Here is a 15,325-nt window from a genome sequence, read left to right on the forward strand (position 1 = left end):
TACATGAAGTACGAGTGATCAAAAATTAGAAATGGCGGACGACCTTCCATCAGAATATGATGCAATCATCTTAGGAACAGGTTTGAAAGAATAATTTTTAAATTTTATTTGTATTAGATCCCATATTAAGTAGACGAATTTATTCATTGTTCTGTGATCATATGTTGAATAAACATAAAAAATAAGGGCGGTATTTTAGCTTCACTTGGCCAATAAAACAAAAGTCCTTGGCCAACCAAAATGGGAAATTCGACCTCTTGGCTCACAAGAAAGTCAAAAAGTCAGAGTTGCTAGATTACTGGACAAGTAAATAAGCCAAACATTATTATAGGTCAGGTAGCAGCTTCAGTGAGTTTTTAAGAATTGAATCCCACTACTTTTTATGTTGGAAGTTGAACATGTGATTGATAAATTATACAGGGTGTCCCAAAAAAAAGCAACCACTTAAATATGCAGAACATTAATACAGCTCTAAAGCGCAATAGATAAGCACCTCTGGGAATTGAAAATGGCTCTTAATCCTTCATTTACAATGCTAAAAGTCATTTTAGCTGAACTATGGCGCAAACCCGAACAATATTAATATTCTTGCATATTTAAGTGGTTGCGTTTTTTTTGGGACACCCTGTATACTTTGGGGGATTCATTGTGGATAACAGGACTTGCTAAGGAAAGGTTGATATTTAGGTTAATAGGATCAGAGTCATTCAGGGGCGCCGGAATATCGATAATAACGGGGGCGGATATTCATATATTCGTGTTCTGCATTATTAACTCCTTTTGAAATCGATTGTTTTTACGATCTGCGAACACGAATATATGAATATCTGCCTCCGTTATTATCGATATTCCGGCGCCCCTGGAGTCATTAGACAGGAATTGGTTTCAAGCAAAACTATTGTTTTTAATTTTCAAATATGCAAATCCTGCAAAATGTTTTTTTAGAAGTTTTAACTGTTTAGACAGGTATAAACCAGCAATAAATATAATAGTTGTTTGCACAATGATATGTTAGTAGCCTGCATATTCCAGGTCTCCCAGAATCTGTTGTTGCTGCTGCCCTTTCAAGGATTGGTTTTAAAATATTGCATTTGGACAGGTATACATATACAAATGTTGTAATTCTTTCTAACAATATGACCTATTGTATATTGAAATATTTTGATGGCCTGGTTTTCAAAAGAATTCCTTTATATAGTAGTTCTAATGTACTGTATATTAAATCACTATTATTGTTTGTGTGCTGTTGTTTACCCCAGGGTCATCATTAAAACACTGCATGAAAGTCAACTTTGATGAGAACATTTTTTGCACAAAAACTTTTAATTGCTAAATTGTTCAGGAATGACTACTATTCAGGCTACTGGGCTTCCTTTTCTTTTGATAACTTACTGGAATGGATTAAAGAAAACAATGAAAGAGTAAGTGAGCATAAGTGCATATTACATAAAGTATCAAAGCTAGTGCATAGATAAAGTACATACTTGAAAAGAATAATACCAGCACTCTTCAGATATGTTGTAAAATTAATAAAAATTCTTTTGTGTAAGTATACATTGATGAGCAACTAAACTTGTCTTCAAATATTAATGTCCTAAAATTTATAATTCTGCCTTACAGGGAGCTGAACATAGTAGAAATCCTGAATCTGTGGTGAATGGGGAAGTTTGTTTCCCCTCTTGTGGAAATAAAATCACCAATATTGAAGTACAATCGTACTTAAGGTATGAATATGCAATTGCTCCGGAAATGATCAGAGATATGAAAAGGAGTATTTTTCAGGGCCTGTTGGCATTTGTTTTTATGTTTGATGAAAAATTTGCAGTTCGATTTCGGCATAGCTAAACAAGAAATCATCATAGTAGAGAACTTAAGAAAATACTAAATTCTGTGTGTGCTTGGTAATGTAATAAACAGTAGGGTGTTTTCTGGCAACTGTTTTCTTTATAACTACACTTACCATTAAGTTTAATAAACTTGCAATTTCTACATAGGAAGGTAGAACCGGAGAGTAAAGAATATGGGAAAAACAACTCTACTATTGTATCTGATTCTTCAAAAGGGAACTTGGAAAATGTGGCCAGTGTCTGTGAAAACTTGATGCCTTGTGAACCTACAAATGCAGCAAAACTGGGCTCTGATCCTGCAGAATTAACAAACACATCAGTTTTTCCTGAACACAGTGACACCAGCAACGTAACTGGACCAGACATTCATCAAGAATCTGGAGATGGACAGGGAAATGACTTTATAAAATGTGTAGAAGGAAGTAATGATGGCGAAGTAATTACGTCAAATACCAGTCCTGAATATGGAAAAGGGGAAAGGAAAGATATTACAGAACGGGTAGAAGAAAGTAACCAAAGCCAAGTGACTGGGTCAAACATCTCTCCAGAATCAGGAGATAGGCAGAGAAATGATATTACAAATGGTGTGAACGAAAGTGGTAATAGCGGCATAAGTAACGTCAGCGAAGTTGCTGGCTCAAACATCAATCCTGAATCAGAAAATAAGAAGAATAAAGAAGATAAAAGACCTCCAGAAGAGTCATCTCCAGTGGATACCGTCATTAGTTGGGCTAAAACGAGGAAAGTAAAAAACACAAAGAAATTGGACAAAAATTCGACCCACGACGATTTTTCAAAACAAAGTCGAAAATTTAACATTGATCTTTCTCCCAAAGTTTTATTTTCTCGTGGCTTGATGGTAGAATCTTTGATCAATGCAAACATTTCTCACTACGCTGAGTTCAAAATAATCAGTCGTATATTGACCAAGATGAACGGCAAGATTGAAGATGTTCCTTGCTCACGATCCGATGTTTTTAGTAGCGAGTTAATAAATGTTCTAGAAAAGCGTGCTTTGATGAGGTTTATCACATTTTGTTCTACTTTTGAAGATTCTCCGAGCGAGTACGAGAGTTTTCAAGATAAACCATTTATGGAATTCTTAAAATCTCGTAAACTCACATCAAACCTTCAGTATATTATTCTTAATGCTATTGCTGGAGTACCCGCGTCAACGTCCACACTCTCTGGATTGAAAGCGACTCAGAAATTTCTGCGTTCATTAGGTCGTTATGGTAACACACCATTTTTATGGTCATTATATGGTACTGGTGAACTGCCACAGGCGTTCTGTCGTATGTCTGCGGTATTTGGTGGAATATACTGTCTACGTAAGAATGTCAAATCATTGGTTCTCGACGAGGATAACAAGAATTGCCTGGCAGTCATTTCTGAAGATGGCCAACGGCTGAAAACAAAATGGCTTATCATGGAGACGTCTTATGCACCAGATATGTTTGACGTAGTTACTGAGAGTATGACGTCACGAGCTATAGTAATCACAGATAAATCTCTAAGCCCAGCAGAACGGGAACATATCAGCATGCTTACATTACAAAGTCGCTCAAATGGATCTCCTGTGCGTGTTATTGAACTTACACCATCTTCAATGGCTTGTCCAGAATCCCTTTGCATTGTTCATTTTACTACGGAAACGGTAGTAAATGCTTTAGAAGATCTCAATTTTTATGTACAAGACCTGTTCACCACGCCAGGTAAATGAATGCTGCAGGGAATGCTGATCTCTGCATCCTTGTTACCAACGATGGTTTGTTGCAAATGTTGCTCGTTAGAATCCAGAATAGGTCTCTTAATTATCCTTAAGGAAAGCTTGGAGTCCTGTTGACTGGGCTAATATGAGATCAAAATCTTTGCTTGGCTAACGTGAGGCAGGCAGTTTTTTTCACATTTGTATAATCCGAGTCTTAAAGTTATTACATTGACGTTCAAAGAAGCGTGCCAGAAGATTAAAGTCCATATTTTATAATTTTTTCGCAGATGCAGCTGACAACGATAGTGGAAAGCCAGTCATGCTGTGGTCAGTTTATTTCAATGTGAAGAACGGTGTTCCCACAAACAGCAATAAGCTTCCTCTAAATGTTAGAGTAACGTCGTTACCTTCAGCCCATTTGGATTTTGAAGATGCCATGTTTGAGGTAGTGTGTTGTATGTTGATTGTTGGGGTATCTGAAGACGAGTATGATTAAGAATGAATGCTGTCTATGATATTGATGTGGTGTTTTATTTCTTGAATTTAGGCTAAAGAAATCTTCACCTCCATATGTCCGAATGAAGATTTCCTACCAGCTGTTCCTAACCCGGAAGACATTATATGGGATGATATTGGAAGTTGCACAAAGGAGGAAAAAGCTAATGATGAAGAAACTCCTACCATTGGAGAACCATGTTCAGCTGAAGATAGTGCTGAATTACCTGATTCTAACCCTGGAGATCTACCAAGTACCGAGTCTACCGACCCAGAGAAATGAATTAAAGAATGAAAAATAAATATAATATGTTGCACTACTGGAAACGGGGCGAGGGAATATAAATTAATAACAAGTATTCATTGAAGGAAATATGATTTCTATATTTCTGTGAATTACATGTTATTATCAGATTTTTAGTGGATTACATAACGTTCATATCTTTTCACCCTCCGTGGCGGTTTAATTAATTCAATTTTTATACAACCTTGAGTGACCTGCCTTGCAGTATCGTTTTATAAGAATTTTATTATTTTTTTCTAGATGATAATTTAGATTTGTTTTGCTAATTGCTACGAAATATGAAAAAAATAATGAGCAACGAGTATTCTTGTGCACAGGGGGTATGCGCCAATGAGCAGCAGTCAAATGAGCATGACACGTCTCCTAGCTCCCGCTCGACTGCTCAAGCATACAGAATAGTTTGCATTGCCGTGTCGACTTGATGGTGTTCTTCATATATTGTGCTTGCAAATATATCACTTTTGTCGACAGAAGAAAGGAAAATGTTCTTTAAGGATTTGACTAGTGGGCTTTTGGGCAATGTCTCTACGACTGGTAACAGTACAGACGAAGGCAAGGCGCCAGAGGTTAGCGCAAAAGCGTTAATAGTAACATCTGTAACAAATGGATTTCTACTTGTTGTGACTCTTATGATATTCTTCCTTCTTCGTCATAAATTCCCGCGAGTGTATACTCCTCGGCTTCTTCTCAATGGACTGGACTCCTCAATTGGAAAACTACCAAATAATTTATTAGGTTGGCTAGTCCCAGCTTTAAAAGTTAAAGATGAAGAAATACTGCGGTATTTAGGACTTGACGCTTTAATGTTCCTCCGGTTATTGCGTTTGTGTTTTATATTTACCATCATAATTTTACCCTATGGACTGATCGTTGCTCTTCCTGTAAACTATCACGGAGGAGTGTCTGATACAGATGATTCGATTGCGGGTCTAGACCGTCTAACAATGGGTAATGTTAAAGCCAAGTCCAGCTTGTTATGGGTACATTTTATTGGAGTTTGGATGTACACTCTGGTGATATTGTACTTCTTGTATCGCGAGTATGTTGCATATCAGAGATTTCGGCAGCAAAGTTTATCTAATGGGGATAAATATCATCATCGATACCTTGTAATGTTACAAGATATACCGAAGGAGGTATTATGTAATTTAGGTTTTATTACAATGGACAACAAGTCTTATTGATATTGGCAGAATTAGTGAAGTGCAACAGTCATGATTATTACCTATGCTGCAAGCATTTACGTTGTTGTATAAATTCCATAGGTGCATTTTTCATTTGAAGAACCTTGGCACCCAATACATTTATTTTAATACAGCTTTTACACAACAATCCTTATATTTTTACTTTAAAAAAATTATTTCATGAATGTGTTTTGACAAGAAATGTTCGGGGCAGTCAACAAAGAGATTTTGGCCGCAGTATATAGGGATGCAATTTGATCCTAACTTGTAGAGATCTGGTGCTGGTTGTTTAAAACCTGATAGTTACTTTATAAATTTTGATTAGTAGATTTTAGGCTTTTCTGGAATAGAGTAGGGTGTTCAAACAATTGCAGACAAATTACACAATGCTTGATGAAAGTTTGTCGACGGCCTGTTATCTGACAAAATTAGATCTAATCAATAATTATTCCTGTTCACTGTGTCTAATTTTACATACAGCTTCAAAGTCAAGACAGAATGAAGGACTATGTTCTTGAGCGTTTTCCGGATCAGGTAACTTTTATCAAAGTATAAATGTCAGCTGTATTTATTTTATTTTATAATATTTGCCAGATCATTTTCCTGCTTGAATTACCGTTTCATGATGATGACCTTGTTCAAAAAATTTTCTGATTTTGTTGCTTTGCCTCATATTTGATTGGTAAAACCATTGCAAGATGTTTGATTACCAATCATTTGAGTCTTACTCAGGTCACTTTCCTAAACTAGTACTTACTTTGTGATTTTTTTAGACTTTAGATGTGTATGTTCTAGAAGATGATACAGAGTGGAATAAACTTATTAAAAAATATGTGAAGGCACAAAGGGGTTTAGCTGCAGCAAATGTAAGTAGAATGTTGACTGAATTGCCAGCTGGACAACCTAATGATTGGAATATACTTACCTTATTATCTGTAATATTTGAACTTGTTTTATTTCCTCCTCAGACTGAATATCATAAAACAGGTATCAGGCCAAAACACCGTCTGAAAATGTTTGGTATGACTGGTTCCATGGTAGACAGTATATCTTTTTATCAAGAAGAAGTAAAGGTAGATATTTTGGAAATAATCTATTGGCTACAGATATTTTTTCAGATAATTTCAAATTCCTGTATTTCATTGCATTAAAGCATTTGAAAGGAGGGCTGGAGGCTGAAAGAAATTGTTCACATCAGAGTTTAAATCATTGTTTTGTTGCCTACAAATCCCAACGTGAGGCAGCCATTGCTGGATATGGCCTTGCATGGGACCATTATACAGATCAAATGCAAGCAAGAGTTTGTCCAGAAAAAGATGACATTGTTTGGGAAAATTTAAAAAGAGATAGACGACTTAGGTGAGGTGACTAAGAAATTTACTTAAATGTTATATAATAATAGTAAGATTGTTTTCTAATCTTACATATTATCTAATGGTAACTTTAATGTTATTTAGACTTATAAGGTTGATGATGCATTGATGCTTTTAGGTTTGTCATTTCGCTGGTGATGAACACCGTTGTACAATTTTTACTTATTTTTTTCTGGACGGTTCCTGTTGGTATTGCAAGTGCCATGGTCTCTTTTGAGAAAATGGAGGAAAAACTACCATTCCTTAAAAATTGTAAGAATTTATAAAATCGTCTCGTAGTTCTCCTTCTATCAAGTAAAAAGATTAGACTCCAAAACGTAGGGCGTAACGTAGGTACATCGTACAATCCGCGCGGAAAAGGTCCATTAGTTTTAGTCTCGTTTCCATTGTGCTTATAAGTTATATCGTTGATGTATTTCTTTCTATTCTACAATAAAACTTTAATTGTCCATACATGAATTCGCAGTTGTCCTATTAATTTTCCTTTTAATGTTTAGTGGAGAAACTCGGCCCTGTTGCTACGGGATTTATTTCAGGATTCCTGGCAACTGTTGTTGTAGTTGCATTCTTTGCGTTGCTGCCAATGGTACGTTCTTCAAAGTTTTATGAACTATAATTTATGATACAGTAATTAAAGCCTCCTTTCTTATTCGTCTAGCTAGCTATCGTTTCTAGTGCTATGTTTTTCTCAATCATGTCTAATATTGATTATCAATTACTATACGCATGGAGCCATGCACGCATTGATATTTTTTACGAAATATATTTTGTTTTTTAGATACTGGCGTTTCTATCTTATATTAAGGGAACTCAAACGCATAGTGAAATTCAAAAGGATGTTCTGGAAAAGCTTTTTGTTTTCAAGGTTTGTTGAGATGCTATAAGAATTAGCTTGAGAGAGTAGACCCTCATTCGAGCCCTCACTGCATGAAGCTACTAAGGAAGGCTGTATACTGTGTCAAAAAGGTACTATTATCGCTACTAATTTCCTATCGTCCTTGGCCATGAAACAAATTTCAAAGCAACAGCGGAGGCGGTAACTTATAGTTGTATAATTTCTTTCCCTACCTCGATCATGTGGCTGGGATTAAGTCTATAAGAACAGCAAAGTTGATAGCTATAAAAATATATGAATAATTCACACTCGGGCCCTAATTATGTCTTCAAGGTGTTAAACCAGTTCGTGATATATATATTGGGAAATACGATGTTGGAAAGACTTTCAGAGGTACTTGATCATCCGTCAGAAATCCCATCAGTTATGGCGAAAGAAATGCCATCTGCAGCGAATTTTTTCATCAATTTTATTATGTTACGAGCAACAACCATCTTTGGAATGGAGCTATTGAGAATCGTTCCTCTTATTCTTATAAATTTCAAGAGAAAATTGTAAGTGTTCATACATAGCTTGTGATTCAGATGGCTTTTATTCTTAATTTATCTTAAATTCCAAGTAGTTCGTAAATAACTTATCTTTTGTTATAAAGTTTGGTAAAGAGTGCAATAGAAGAAAAAGAATCCTGGGAGGCGCCTGAAATGTGGTATTCAACACAGGTTCAGCTTAGTTTCAAATTGTACTTTATTTTCTGCGGTTTTAATCAGTATTTTTTGCACGACATTCAAAGAATTTCTTTTTATAAATAGTATGGCGAAATTTTATTGGTATTCATCATTGCTATCTCGTACTCAGTCCTCGCTCCGCTTGTCATTCCATTTGCAATGTTGTATTTTGGATTTGGTTATGTCACGTGGTTAAATCAATTATTGTTCGTTTACGTACCGAAATGGGAGGGCGATGGAGAAATGTGGCCAATTATATTTCACAGGTTAAATGATTTATCAAAATTCGATGACCTTAAGACGTGGGTTGATATTAAATCAATGCTTGATCACCCTCTCTTACCCTCTTCTTTAATGTATTCATTGTAGGATGATGGCGTCAATTGTTGTGTTTCTGTTGTTTATGATGGGTTTGTTTGGATTAAAACAATACGCAGTCCTTCCTATTCTAATTCTTCCACTCTTAGTGATATGTATAATTTTCTGGTATAACGTGAACCAGATGTTCGCCAAACAATGCGCTGCGCTGACATTCACGTCTTGTACAAAAATACGTGATCTTAGCCCGGATTTAATAGAGGTAAGTAATATTAAAAATTATGGCAGGATATGTCTAAATTTAAGGTTATAAAGAAACATTTTGTTTAAACAAACAAATTTTTACTGGTGGCCAGGAGATGAAGTTGTTTCCTAGATTTATCTTGAAATAGTACAGTGGTTTGGGCATCTTTCCAAACAAACAGAAACCATGACTCGATTGGATGTAATTCTGGGAAAACCATACCTCGCATACCAGCCAGTTCACCTGTATACGCATGAGCATGTATACAGTGTACTGTGTTTGTCATTCATGAAAATAAAGTGAAAATTATAAAGAAACGTTCTCTCATCATTTAGGTAATTAATGTGTAACCTTAAAATTTGAATTTTAAAGGAAACATTCCAGCAGTACAAACGTAACGAAAATATTCCTGAATTCCCAAATGAGGACTCTGATGAAGACCAGGAAAAACTTCGATCAATGGAAGTTCGAGAGTCTGGGGAGAGAGACAATCTTTTATCAGGAGACGATTAAACTCGTGCAAATACAACACAGTATAAAAACATGCAAACACGACACTACATAAATACACGCACACGTGCAATTGTAAAATTTCATGAAAGGAAAAACATCTTCCTTGTTTTCTGAGACAGAACCTGAATGGCGCAAGAAATCAGTACACAGGTTAGCACTGAGTTGGAAAATATTCCTACATCAAAGCTATCAAAGTCAAAGCTTCAATACAAATTTGTATAAAACCGTACAAATGTTAATAGAAAATAAAAAACGCTCAAGTTTTGTGTATATGCTAACTATGCTAAGGTCCTTCATCATTCTTTACTGGTATTTTTTTAGTGCAGATCTTGAACGGTTTTCGTTATACAAGAGCTGCCATTTCAAACGACTGCATGTACTTAACGCTTCGTCGAAACACATAGATCTATTCAGATTCACACTTGTTGCCCCTGTTGATTTCTGTCATGAATTGCTTGTAATTCAATTGCCTCCAGACTTGTTCTGGGCGTTTTAAAAGCGTCTTCCGATGGTTCATCTTTGTTCGTTTGCTGTTTCTTGTCCGTGCTCAGTGCGAACATCTCTGGCAGCTGAATCCTGTTGTACTTTTCTGAAGCGATCTAAACGACAAAGATTATTTCTAATTTAACTGCCTTGCCATAGCTTGAAGGCGACACTCACTGATGACATTTTGCAATACGACTATAAACAGCCTCGCTTCATACTATTGTAGACCAAGATCTACCCATACAGGATTTTCCCTATGTCATGCAAGTCGGATGTATTGGCCGTTCAAACTCGTAAAGAAATGTTAGTCATATTTAAATTAGCTCATTATCACAAGATCCGTTTTTTGAGCGTGCTATTTGAACGGAAATGATTCACATAGAAGCCGAGGTGTTGGTCAGTTCGTATTGTATACCTTCAGAAATTCCTTCTCGGGTGTCTTTATTTCTTTTGCCAGAGAAAGATTGAGGTGGACGGTGGAACGATCGAAGTTATTACGTATAAATTTGTAAAACATAAATGATAAGACAGGAAGAGGGAGGCAGAGCAAAGATACGAGATGGTTTTCTTTTAATCCAAATACGCCAACCATAAGCAATTGAAATACGAATATACCAATCATCATTCTAAAATCGAAAATAAAACTTGTATTACTGAAACAGTGTTCGAAAATCCTGGCTGTTCTAAATGACTTCTCGATTACTGATCTATATAATCACCACATCTTTCAGTTTCTGCAAAAACTGTCAACGAATTAGGTACGTTACTAGAACATAACATATAACGTCTGTAGTTCTTTGTGTCCTGGTGAAAATACTCACCTGTTAAATACCTTTGGCCACATTTTACCTCCAGCTTTGAATGAAGTTTTGCGAACGTAAATGAGACAGTAAAAACGGACGACATAGGCCAGACCAAAATATATGACAACAAAAACCAAAACCACTGGAGATAATACAGAATACGATATTCCAATGATGAACACAAAAAGATTGTTTGCATACTTAAGAAGAAGAAAAAGATATTAATACATAAACTATCATGTTTTGGATGGCAATGCTTGTACCGTCCACTAGATTCAAGTAGTTATCTGATACGAGTTACAGCGCTGGCAATATATAGCTATATTGCAGATTCGTGGGACATGTGTTTCATGCAGTCGTACTGTCGTTGCCCATGAAAAAATTTGCCATGTTAGCTAAATAAATGTGTTCCATTTGTATTACATTGACTTACCATTCCTGGATATCTCACAGGAGGAGGTTGCCAAGCTTCGTTGTTCTCACGAGCAGTCTTGCAAAACCTAAACCAGTCATTTTTAAGCACAATCTCTAGTAATCTGTTAATGCAGGTATGTCTGTCAGTGTATGGTTATATGTGCAAAGATTTGTTCAGAAAATCGTTGGGTGCTTGGTATAACATTTAAATTGTTTTAGTAAACCACTTACCATTTCCGTTTAATTGACACCAATAATACACGAAACAAACTAAGCATTTCCATTGGATAACCCGTAAACGTTCGAAGCATTATAACTTTGACAAAAAAGTTCGCCATACTTGGCATCGACTCCGCGAGGATTTGAGGAATTCGTGTTGGATAATCAATAATATCATGTAGTCTTGACAGTAATGCACCCCCGAACAGAATGCCAAGAAATTTATTTACAATCTATAAAGTTAACAAAAAGTCATTTAAGTATTATTTCTGTGGAAGGAAAATCATAAAAAAAATGTGCACAAGATAACTCTCCGGACATTTTTGTATTTTTTATGATATTATTATAGAAAACTTTGTGGATACACCTATATAGTGGGCATACAAACTCATAAATATATAACCTATGTTGGTTACATATTGTTGCAAAAATTGCACCATTCCAGGCATGTGTCTAGTTGTATGGTGTCTTGTATTTTCCACATGCACTTGAATTCTTATATAGTATAGACTATATAGTAATACAACAAGTCGTCTATGATGTAATGTAATGAAAAACATACTTGAAATATGAAAAGCTTTCCAATGCAGGACACAGCAACACCACTTCGTGATACAATTCCTTCAACACGAGCGAGATACGCCATCAGCTGTTAAATTAGAAAATAATTAGCAACACAAACTTTGTCGATCGTTTGCTGAATGAATTTGTGTATTAATGACTAAGCTTAGCTGTTATAAATCAACTTACATCGGGAAGAATTGCAAAGAAAATTTCCAAAACGATTGTTGCTAAGAATCCTTCAATAAATCCTTTCACAATATATGGAAGACGGTTCACTATAATTATAAACATTTTATGAAATCACTTAGACATAAATTGCATTTGCACCGGCATCTCTTATTGCAGAGAATATTCTCATTTCTCAGTTCTATTGTAGTTAATGGTAAAAAAATTGCGTGTATACGGTTTTCAACAACAAAATCCACGTTGTGATTTGTGTATGCCTCGCGAAAAAGGTTAATACAGAAAGAACAATTACTGACATTTAAAAAGGGGTTAACACTTAACGGGCGTGGTTACCTCCTTCAAGAAACGAAAACTTCTTTTGCAATGCATCCAATGAAACCATTGATGAGACAATCAAGACAGGGACACTCCAGAAGAATACAAGAAAGAACAGACAGATGGCAACAATGACGTAACGGATTGTTCTGAAAATGGAAATTCTCTGAATTTTGAAAATAACTACAATTTCACGGGTACAGCAAACTAGAATGTAAGCCATGGTCAATATTGTTCTCTATGTTGACGCATTGTCATCTGGTAATGGTTCACTGTTACCTCTGTCTGGCACCGTTTATATCAGTACGATGCAAGTTCAAAAGCGATACACATATCTTACCATGCATTATCTTCAGTATATTCATAAGTACTGGAAATGCTTGGATAAGTTTAGTTGTAGTATAAGTTCTAATTACTGTTATCATGAAAGTGTAGAAATATTTGTATACCTGTAGTATTTGACTAAGCCAATATTTTCCCAGATAACATCGGACGGGGCTGGAGCCTGAGTTACATAAGACGTCACTGGAGAATTATTCCAACACGTTTGTAAACCAATAGCAGCGTCTTGAAGAGATTTGAACGTTACTGCGGCCGTTGGTAGTGAAGCGTGAGACAAGTTTTGCTCACATGTCATTTTATCATGTAGATGCTAAATAAACAAAAAATAGTTTTCAAGGTCCTGGGGTCGGTACGAAGGCTGGATAGTGATTTTTCCAACCGTCCTAAAAATGCTCGAAAAGCTATAAAATTTGATCTTTGGCCTTTGAGACCAACAATTATTAAAGACGATCCTCGATTTAGGAATACTAAGATTTAATCAAAGTTATTGCAAACAACGGACGATTTAAAAGCGATAGAAAAAACACTATCAGATGGATACTTTCGTACAACCGGTCCCTTGTATAGATTGTTACAACATAGATTGAAACATAGACTGAAATATTCGTACAATTAAAAGTATAGATAAATTTATGTTAACCGGAGGATTATTCATGAAGGGCTTTAATTAAATCAAATTAATGGTTATATAGTTTTGTTACCTTTAATCTGCTCTCGTAAAATGTAATAGAATCGTATTTCGTGCCAAATAAAATAAACTTTTTGTGGCTTGGCCGTTGATTGCTGTGCTGGTGCAAAGCCTATATAAAACAACGTCTGAATAATTTCTATTATATTTCTTTGCCAAGCCAGGACTAGACTAGCGCATGCTTACCTCAGCATGCTCATATTTCCAGATCATATCATCATGAGCATCAATTAGTTCACTCCACCTTGGCACAGCTTTAAACACGTGAACTGAAATCACCTGTAATATTCTTGTATGTTTGCATGGTGACAGTCAGTAAGTAATTTAGCTTGTAGGTACACCACTATTTTAATACTGCAAATGCAGTATTAAATACTTACGTGGTGTACCTACAAGCTGAAATCACCTAATAGAAATTTTAGGAGAGTTTATCATTAATATTTACATCCACGAAGTTATGTGCATGAGTTCAATGTGTGAAAATTGAAATTAGGGATCGATAGGGAAGTTAAACGAGACATATTTGTACATAACTGGGAAACTGACGAAACTTTGCTATTTTCTTGTTTTTCTTTTTAGGGTATTACAAAGTTCGTGATGTTTTGTTTAAACTGCATGAATAGGCGTATATCTCTGTGAATATGGAGCTTCCAGTGTAGGTAGTTTCTTCCAAAATAGCGCATAAGATTAGATATATAATTGCTTAATGCACTCACTTTCCCTGGGAAAACATTCTTTAAAAATTCGTCAAGGTTCTGGTTATTTCGGAGCTAAAGAAGAATGCTATTATAGTCAGTCTCTCAAAATATAAACTTACCGCGCTGTTAACCTTACAATTTTACTTACATATGCTGGTAAATCGGTTACCAGAATACTATATTGTTCTTCGTAGCCTTTCCTCAAGTATATCTGACGGTAGTGAGTGAATGTTTTCCATTCTCGATAAAGCAGAAAATAAATAATCACAGAGTAAATCCACACACCAACAAAATGAGCCCAGTACATATTAGATTTCAGTTCTATATTTCCCATGGTAAGGCTTGACATTCCTTTTAGGTCAGCAGTACCGTTGATATTTAGGGGAAGAAGGACCAGTAAACCGTAAGGCAATATAATGGCAAAGAATTTTAAACATAAACGAATAAATCTGAGATAAACAAATATGTCAAAGCCAACGAGGTCAAAAATCTCCTCATCAGTTGTTTTGAAACAGGGAGAAAGCCATGAATAAATGGAAGTAGAAGGTTTTAATCGATTCCAAATTTGCACTTGTGTTTCAGATAACTCTGAAAAGAGTCTTGTCGTATGAACAATGAAGTTAGACAGGTAGACATGTTTAAAACGACAACGTATCAGAGAGAATGCGGTAAATCCAGCAAGTCCAGCTAGCAAATTCACAACAAAAGCAGAGACAAATGAATTAATACTGGTCTCCTGTATTGCCTCTTCAGCAGTAGCATTCGACATCTTGTTTTTCTCTTCTTTATGCTACAATTGTACCTTTGATGGGATTTACAAACCACAAGCAGGTGGTATATACATCTTTATTATTATCAACAAAACCACGGAACGAAAATTTAAAAAACACATGACTAGCAATGTCATATGAATCTTTTTGTCTGATATTAAACTCGGCAATCGACCTGAATACATGAACTGACAAGATTTGCAGCATCAATTAACATTTTAAGTAAAATAATGAATGAAAATTGATGAAGTCAATTTTGTGATGCACATGCATGCATGTATTTGCATATAT

At 35.6% G+C, this 15,325-nt stretch overlaps 3 protein-coding genes across 4 annotated transcripts; 2 read left to right on the plus strand and 1 right to left on the minus strand.

Annotated features, from left to right (window-relative positions):
- Positions 1-10: 10 nt before the first annotated feature.
- LOC114521606 (rab proteins geranylgeranyltransferase component A 1-like) lies at positions 11-4,402 on the plus strand. The gene is made up of 7 exons (XM_028542097.1): positions 11-80; positions 1,033-1,099; positions 1,343-1,421; positions 1,621-1,724; positions 1,995-3,562; positions 3,846-4,003; positions 4,106-4,402. The coding sequence occupies exons 1-7, from the start codon at positions 32-34 to the stop codon at positions 4,334-4,336; spliced, it is 2,256 nt and encodes a 751-aa protein (XP_028397898.1). The 5' UTR covers positions 11-31; the 3' UTR covers positions 4,337-4,402.
- A 309-nt stretch (positions 4,403-4,711) lies between these two features.
- LOC114521453 (CSC1-like protein ERD4) lies at positions 4,712-9,830 on the plus strand. 2 transcript variants are annotated; one of them, XM_028541908.1, is made up of 13 exons: positions 4,712-5,493; positions 6,022-6,075; positions 6,315-6,407; positions 6,510-6,614; positions 6,695-6,900; positions 7,033-7,166; positions 7,412-7,500; positions 7,693-7,779; positions 8,083-8,303; positions 8,402-8,468; positions 8,559-8,740; positions 8,844-9,054; positions 9,409-9,830. In XM_028541908.1, the coding sequence occupies exons 1-13, from the start codon at positions 4,840-4,842 to the stop codon at positions 9,547-9,549; spliced, it is 2,244 nt and encodes a 747-aa protein (XP_028397709.1). In that variant the 5' UTR covers positions 4,712-4,839; the 3' UTR covers positions 9,550-9,830. The 2 variants fall into 2 exon arrangements, with proteins under 2 accessions (XP_028397709.1, XP_028397710.1); XM_028541909.1 differs by having other exon boundaries at positions 4,713-4,923.
- Positions 9,831-9,965: 135 nt separating this feature from the next.
- On the minus strand, positions 9,966-15,262 carry LOC114521537 (CSC1-like protein ERD4). The gene is made up of 13 exons (XM_028542005.1): positions 14,413-15,262; positions 14,283-14,336; positions 13,753-13,845; positions 13,580-13,678; positions 12,986-13,188; positions 12,555-12,685; positions 12,222-12,310; positions 12,034-12,120; positions 11,484-11,704; positions 11,272-11,338; positions 10,857-11,038; positions 10,451-10,661; positions 9,966-10,148 (listed from the first exon to the last, which is right to left on the minus strand). The coding sequence occupies exons 1-13, from the start codon at positions 15,031-15,033 to the stop codon at positions 9,966-9,968; spliced, it is 2,241 nt and encodes a 746-aa protein (XP_028397806.1). The 5' UTR covers positions 15,034-15,262.
- Between the last annotated feature and the right edge of the window lie 63 nt (positions 15,263-15,325).

Source organism: Dendronephthya gigantea, unplaced genomic scaffold (assembly GCF_004324835.1).
Source record: "Dendronephthya gigantea isolate DGI-Jeju-01 unplaced genomic scaffold, DenGig_1.0 000020F, whole genome shotgun sequence".
Lineage (NCBI taxonomy): Eukaryota > Metazoa > Cnidaria > Anthozoa > Malacalcyonacea > Nephtheidae > Dendronephthya > Dendronephthya gigantea.